Source organism: Octopus bimaculoides, chromosome 6 (genome assembly GCF_001194135.2).
Source record: "Octopus bimaculoides isolate UCB-OBI-ISO-001 chromosome 6, ASM119413v2, whole genome shotgun sequence".
Lineage (NCBI taxonomy): Eukaryota > Metazoa > Mollusca > Cephalopoda > Octopoda > Octopodidae > Octopus > Octopus bimaculoides.
Window position 1 is genome coordinate 81,075,778 of NC_068986.1, and position 8,232 is coordinate 81,084,009.

General features: G+C 38.7%; 1 protein-coding gene across 2 annotated transcripts in view; it reads left to right on the forward strand.

Annotated features, from left to right (window-relative positions):
- The window catches only part of LOC106878620 (uncharacterized), a 17,227-nt gene that overhangs the window by 5,615 nt on the left and 3,380 nt on the right, over window positions 1-8,232 (forward strand). Inside the window, exons 3-4 of one of the 2 annotated variants that reach the window (XM_014927896.2) lie at window positions 1,019-1,141; window positions 6,004-6,139. In XM_014927896.2, coding sequence (XP_014783382.1) covers window positions 1,019-1,141; window positions 6,004-6,139 — 259 coding nt within the window. The remainder of the gene's footprint in view (window positions 1-1,018; window positions 1,142-6,003; window positions 6,140-8,232) is intronic. The other variant, XM_014927897.2, reaches the window with a different exon arrangement.

Here is an 8,232-nt window from a genome sequence, read left to right on the forward strand (position 1 = left end):
ATATATATATATATATATATATAAGGTAAGCAGTTAGTGGTTATAGTAACCGACTAAGGGATAAAATATCCGTATGTACTATCGGTATCAGTTAACTTTGGGCATGGGTAAATAAGCACACCCTGCTCGTACGGTACAGGTAACAACAGAATAAACAAAAGTTTATCAGGAATCAAATTTAAATAATCAGAAAATGGAGAAAACTTTAGATCAACAAATGAATCACTTGGACCACATCAATAGATTATTTCTAATACAAAATATGACATAACATTTATGTGACATAACAATTCTTACGGCCGTCTCCGCTTCCAATGTCAGTCAGTGCCTACGAAAAAGAATTGTTATGTCACATAAATGTTATGTCAAATTTTGTATTAAAAAATAATCTACTGATGTGGTCCAATTGATTTGTTTGTTGATCTAAAGTTTCCTCCACTTTCTGATTATATATATAAAGGCGGTGCTCCAGCATGGCCGCAGTCAAATGACTGAAACAAGTAAAAGAATATGTATATATATATATATGGTACAAATGAAAACGGAAAAAAAAAAACGAAGACGAAGTAAAAAGACAAATAAACGAGGTGTATTATGTTGACACTCGGAAACATTTATATTTGTCTGTATGCGTGACTGTTTGACTGTGTGTGCCCCCACATGGTTTAAGAGCCGGTGTTAGTTAGCAGTTCAACAAAAGTAACCGATGGATAAGTATCAGGTTTTTAGAAAATAAGCATCGTAAGTACGGCGGACGATTTGTTCGACTAAAACCTTTCAAGGCGGTGCCCCCAGTATGGCCGCATTGAAACAAGTAGATTAAAAATAAATAATAACAGATATAGATTATGAATCAAGAATTCAAGATAGCTTTCATAGCATCCATTTATGGCAATTTTAAAACATCTTCTTGCAATACTTCCGATCAAGGAAACTAAAGACAATTTATTAGTAACATTATAGTCACGATTGATACCAGTAGATTACAATAAAACATACCTCGTCCTGTGTCTTTCAGAGATATATTGGAAGTGTAGCAGCAACTTATGTAAAAATGGGGCCAAATGCTTTGAAAGAGGGCCAGAATTGTGGTGTCGATGTCCGAAAAAATACACAGGAACGTGGTGTGAGATAAAACGAGGTAAAACTATTTATAATTCGATTCCTGAGTTCAATTCTGAACTATGAGCAGATCAAGCAACTCTATTGTAGCAGATATCATTGCCTTAGTATTTATCTTTCAACTAGTGTAGTTCACAGCGCACTTCTGATTTCTGGTTGTAATACGCTTACTTCTCTTACATAGATAATACTGCTGATAAAGACATAAATCTCTTTCGTTCCTATGTTACTTGTATGTATAAATGTGACATTTTGTATCTACAAACGCGTTATTCCATCCTATAATAACGAGCGATTTGAAGCGATGTAAATTTCATTGAGTACGAAACTAGCAATCCGATTTTAGTTAAATGTCAGAAACGTTTTATCAATATTCTTAATGGCCTCTAGAAAGAGACAGAGATCACTCCATTTTCTATCTCTATGCATCTTAAAGCAGCATGTTCAGTTTGGTATCCAAGACACAGGATCCTAAAAAGCTTAAATAAACTACGTCATGGTTATTACTGCTGTTACTGCCGCTGCCGCTGCAACATACATATGCATTTTATAATACAACTAAAGATATTTCCAACTTGCTGATAAACTATCACTCACCAAATGACAGTGAGAAAGAGATGCATTTAATAACAAACTCTAAATAATACATCATATATGTCTGTCATCGCTACAGTTCAATACTTGCTTCAGTAGGAAGATAATACGAATGCAACATTCAGATAAGTGACTTCAAGTTCATATTTTGCTTTTCATTTAAGGCAAAACTATGATTAATGCAACTGAGGAAAATTAGGTGCAGAATTCTTCATCTAACAAGAGTACCAGGGATGTTTGAGGTCACAGGATGGGTTAATGAGGCCATTACAACAAAAACAGTGCTAGTATTAATAACTACGCTAATAGTGGTAGACTGACAAATATGTTCCAGCCGTGAACATTTTGACTTTTAGTCCTACATGGCACTCCGTCGGTTGCGACGACGAGAGTTCCAGTTGATCCGATCACCGGAACAGCCTGCTCGTGAAATTATCGCGCAAGTGGCTGAGAACTCCACAGACACGCGCACTCTTAACGTAGTTTTCGGGGAGATTCAGCGTGACACAGAATGTAACAAAGCTAGCCCTTTGAAATACAAGTACTACTTATTTTTTGCCAGCTGAGTGAACTGTAGCAATGTGGAATAAAGTGTCTGGCTCAAGGACACAACGCCAAATACCCTAACCACTAAGCCACGTACCTTATATCCACACAGAATAACTAGCCTCCACATTATTAAATATAACTTGATTTGATTTGTAGGAGATTTGGTTGCTATTTCTAATAGGTTCGCAGCAGCGGAGAGGCAGTCTCATCAGTTGCTTGCGATTTTTCATCTTTTTACTTGTTTCAGACATTAGAATGTGGCCATACTAGAGCATCGCCTTGAAAGGTTTACTCGAATGAGTCAGCCCAGTAGTTATTTGTTTTTAAACCTGGTACTTATACTTGTCTCTTTTGCCGAACGGCTAAGTTACGGGGACGTAAACACATCAACAGCGGTTGTTAAATAGTGGTGGTGGTGGTGGTGGTGGTGGTGGTGGTGGTGGAGGGATACAACAGACAAAAAGACTCTCTCTCACACACACACACATACATATATACTCGACGGGCTCCTCTCAGTTTCCGTCAGCCAAATCCAATCACAAGGTTTTGGTTAGCTTGGGGCTATAATAGAAGACACTAGTCCAAGGTGCCACGCAGTGGGACCGAACCCAAAACCATGTGGTTACCACACAGTCATACCTGTTAGTTTTGTTGCTGATAATGTTGATGATGGTTGGTGCTGTTGGGGACAATGATGATATTGGTATTGCTACTGTTATTTGGTGGTGGGCGTGGTGGTGGTGGTGGTGGTGGTGGCGGCGGCGGTGGTGGTGATGGTGAACAACTGGTGAGTTGTTTTTCTCCCTCCACTGACATTTTTCTCAAACTGGTAAGGCATTAACCATGCTGGAGCCTTTTCAGTAATTTTTCTTTTGTTATTCCTCAGGCTGCTTCGCAGATTCTTTTCTGCGTTAGCTTCTGTTCATATTTCTTGGCTTCCTGCAAAAGAAAGAAAACTTTTTTTTTATTATTTCGTTCATGTTATGCAACTGTTTGCAGAGGTTCTTCTATCGTCGTACAATAGATAATTCATGATTTTTCAGTCAAAGAAGACCCATATCTCTCTGTATTCGTGCTAAATGTGTGTCTCTCTGTGTACCATTTTTATTGAGAAGTGCATTCTAAATGTAATCATTACCTTTCTAGGTTTCATGGTGCAAGCATTATAACATGTTACTTATATAGCAAGAGAGCTTATGCTTATCAGCTTTTTCCTTCCAACCTTTTCTTCCATTTATGTATGCTGTACAGTTTCTGGTTCCTTAATTCTATATATTTCTCGGTTTGTCTTTGGTCTAATTTTCTAATCTTTGTTCCTTTATCTGACAAAATATATAAAGTACGTATTTTTAATGTATCTTCCTCTCTTCAATCTTTGCATGGTATTTTTTGTCCCATAACTACCAACTCATTTCTTATACGATTTGAGTTACTTCTCTTAGTGTGACGCAAATGGTATGTAGGTAGAAACGTAATATTATACGAATATATAGATAAAAGCGGTAAGTAGAATTGTTAGAGCGTCGGAAATGCTTTAACGTATAAAAAAACAAAAAAAAAAGATTATGCTCTATCGAACTGGTAGAGACGCTAGAGCATCAGGGCAAATGCCTTGCAGTATTTATTCCGGTTTCTTGCATTTGAAGTTCAAATCCCACCGAGGTCAACTTAGCTTTTAATCCGTCCAGTGACATTAAATAACAGTTTAGAGTGGTATATCAGTAGAATTATTAGAGCCGTCGGAAGGAATGTCTAGCGGTATTTGTTCCGGCCTTTAGCATTCAGAATTTTAAAGCCCCCGTAACATACGTAGGTAACGCATTGAATCCTTCACTCGGTTTGACATCATTACCTGGTTTAAGCGCCTTTAACACAGTATAGTTAAAGGCGCCTTTAACGCCTTTAACGCAAGTTTTAAAGAGGCATGGATATTGTTTTTTTCCTCCTGATTAAGCTATAAAAAGTTACAAGCTTCTACATGTGGGTTTCAAATTAGCAGAGATGGATATTGTTTTTCAAACTTCCAGTCGATAAAGGAAGATTCAGCCAAGTATTGGGATCGATTTAATCAGTCCTATATTAGAAATCAATATTATTATTATTATTATTATTATTATTATTATTATTATTATTATTGAGTGAAAGAGCAGCACATGCCATCAAAGTGACACTGGGGTACAAATATACGAAGCCCAATATACCCATCATGACTATCCACCTGATAAGGGTACAGCAGGCACATGCATCACAACCATAAATGCGCGATATGGTGACCTTATATGAAAGCAAACTGCATGACCTTGCAGGTGCGGCTCTATTAGAATTTTCTTCATGCTGAGTAGCCCATCCGTCTTAATAAGTCCTCGAATAAGGGTTATTTTATGATGATGAACAAAACACCCATGTTTCTAGGAGTGAAATATTCAAACCCCAAAGAATTCCTCTCAATACATAGCTATGATGCCCCCCGCCAGCCACTGCTCCTGCTCGTGATCAGAGATGCACATATCATCAGCCACAAAGGGACATACGCAACTGGTTGAGGTCAAGCAACTGACAAGCAAATCTGTGGTATTGAGTAGAATATATTTACTGTAGCCCATCATCATCATCGTCATTAATATTATTTGGCACCTAAAATGCCGTCAGGTGTTCACAGCCCTCTACCAATTGAGTAATGGAATCGGTGGATGTTCCGCTTTAGCAATGTATGCAGCATTGGTGGCAGGGACGTGAGACAACATGGTCGGGGAGACTCTAGGCGTCGACGAAAACGAAGTGGCCAGTCTGTTCCGGAGGACTTCCCGGTCGGAAATTATCATGGATAATTTCCAGATGTCCTTGGCCTGGCAGTGCTACCAGGGGGTGCTACCGGTTCAAGATAAACTCTACAGGCACGGATGTGCTGATCGACGGACTTGTCCGAGGTACGAGCAGAGTGACGAAACCGTTTTGCACGCACTCGTTTACTGTCCGGGCATTGCGGACTTGTGGAGTTATGTCGAACAGCTGATGTCACGTGTGGGACGTATTTATCTATCAGCCGAGTCTGTAGAGATGACTGTCCCGCCGCCCTCCTTTAATCGGGCAGGCAAGGCAGTTTTCCATTGCCTGGTGGCTGTGGCGAAAGAGGTTGTCTGGTGGACGAGGCTGAAAGGCATGAGGAGAGATACATTCCTCTTTGGTAGAGCTCTCATTGACTTCAAGTTTCACTTGAAAAAGAAATTGGGAGTGAAGAGGGAAGTGCTGTCCTCGAGTGAATTTATTGAAAGGTGGGTGAAAGTTGCGAAAATGGCAAGAATGGATGGTACCTTTCTAAGTGTAGACCTGTGAGTGGGAGAAAGGGAATTGGAGAGGGCACTTCCCCTTGGTGTTCAGGGAGAGCTTGGACAGTTCAGTTCCTCGATTATCCCTAGAGGTCATCCTATATCGGGAGGACTACATCTCTATCATCCTCCATTTTAAAACCTTTGTATACTATGTATATTTCCCTTTCTTTTCATTGTATACCGTATATACTTACTCTTTTTTTTTTCTGGTTTATTTATTTATTTTTATCATTTCATTATATGTAAACTCCAACACTTTATGTCTGTTTTGTATTGTACCCCTCATCCTTGACCCTGATAGCAAATAAATGAAATCATCATCATCATCATCATCATCATCATTATTATTATTATTATTATTATTATTATTATTATTATTATTATTATTATTGTTGTTGTTCTATTACAGCTGGTCACGAAGCTTCATGCTCATGTGATGACGGTACCATACGTAAACTTGCAATTGCTTTCGTTGTCCTCTTTGTGTTGTTCGTGTTGTTCTTAATATTTGCAGCATATTTGTACAGAAGAAAACTGCCTTGTTGGTAAGTAAGACTGTCTTCTGCTCTATTATTCTGCAACCAGTTTTAATCTTGACAATAGCGGCGATAAGGGACTAGATACACAGATAAGGGTATATGGATCAAGCAACTAGCATCGTTGCAATTCTACACACAATACAGCTGTGGTCTTCCGGGGAGATTAAACATAAACATGTTTAATTTAAACAGAAGACAGAATATTTTTAATTTAGACTTTATCAGATTGAAGTTTGCTGTCAACTTCTAACAACGTATACTCCTTTGTAGACTGCTTGTTAGACTTCTGCTTGCGAGTATCACACATATTAAGTAGACACTCCATACCAAACTAACATCGCTTCGATGAAGGAAAATCTCGAAAACACTCTTCAATTAGGATGTTTCCTGTCTTGCTTTGTGTGTGTGTGTGTGTGTATGTGTGTGGTTTTGTTATTATTTTTGAAGGCGGGCAAAATGCTTATTAGTATTTCGTCCGTCTTTTCTGAGTTCAAATTCCGCCGAAGTCAACTTTGCTTTTCATCCTTTCGTAGTCGATAAAATAAGTATCAATTGGCCGCTGGATCCCAATGTATTCGACTTAGCCCCTCCCCTGAAATTGCTGGCCTTTTGACAAAATGTTAAACCATTATTTTTTGCGGTTGTTTTTACAGCTTTTTTTTTTCTTGTAGCTTTCCTTTGTGTTTTCCTTATTCTTATTCTTATTGCTGAACATGTCTTTGTTCTAGTCATTGCTATTGTTACTGTTTTATTGTTACTGCTTTTGTTGTTATTGCTGTCGATGTTATTGTTTAAGTGGTTGTTGTTAGAGTTGTTGACATTTTGTTGCTGTTAATTCTGTTCAAGTGGAGGTGCAATGGCCCAGTGGTTAGGGCAGCGGATTCGCGGTCATAGGATCGTGGTTTCGATTTCCAGACCGGGCGTTGTGAGTGTTTATTGAGCGAAAACACCTAAAGCTCCACGAGGCTCCGGCAGGGGATGGTACTCTTTCACCACAACTTTCTCTCACTCTTACTTCCTGTTTCTGTTGTGCCTGTAATTCAAAGGGTCAGCCTTGTCACACTGTGTCACGCTGAATATCCCCGGGAACTACGTTAAGGGTACACGTGTCTGTGGAGTGCTCAGCCACTTGCACGTTAATTTCACGAGCAGGCTGTTCCGTTGATCGGATCAACTGGAACCTTCGACGTCGTAAGCGACGGAGTGCCAACAACAACAATTCTGTTCACGTTTTTATCGTTGAAACTATTACTGTTGTTATTGTGGTTGTTATTGTTGTTGCTATCGCAGTGTCTGTCGCCTTTATACATGTTATTGCTGTTATCATCTTTGTTCCACACTCACTTTTTTCATGAAATATGACAAAATGAAAACCTTCGAAGTCACTTCAAATTCCAAAATTACATTATCAAATACTAGTTTTCTTCTTTAGCGCCAGAAAATTTGCAGCCCAAGTTATTTATAGATCCTCATCAAATTCATATTCATATATCTGGGTTAGAGATGTTGATAAGCTCACACAAACATCATGTATGTATACAATAGATATTGACGAAGCTGATTGACCATCAGCTACATCGATCACACGATCATAGGTGATAATGTAAATCTATTCAGTAAACGGACTCCAGTAATATTAAAACTTCGAGACTCAATCTCCAAAACTACATTTTATTATTTAATTTTGATTGACAAAAATTTCGAGTTTTCTCTCTTGTTATATCTGACAACGAATTTTCGTTAATGGTGGTTTCAAATTTTGGCACAAGGCCAGCTTCTTGGTGGAGGGGTAAGTTGATTACATCGGCTCCACTGTTCAAGTGGTACTTATTTTATCCACCCTGAAAGGATGAAAGGTAAAGTCAACCTCAGTGGAATTTGAACTCAGAATGTAATGACGAACGAAATGCCGTCAAGCATTTTGTTTGGCGTGCCAGCAATTCTGCTAGCTCGTTAATATTAATTAGTTTAGACGCAGGTTTGTAATTATAATTACAGTTATTACATTTTCGGTTCACCACCTCAAGTACAGTAGTCTACATACACACACACACACACACACACACACACACTCTCTCTCTCTCTCTCTCTCTCTCTCA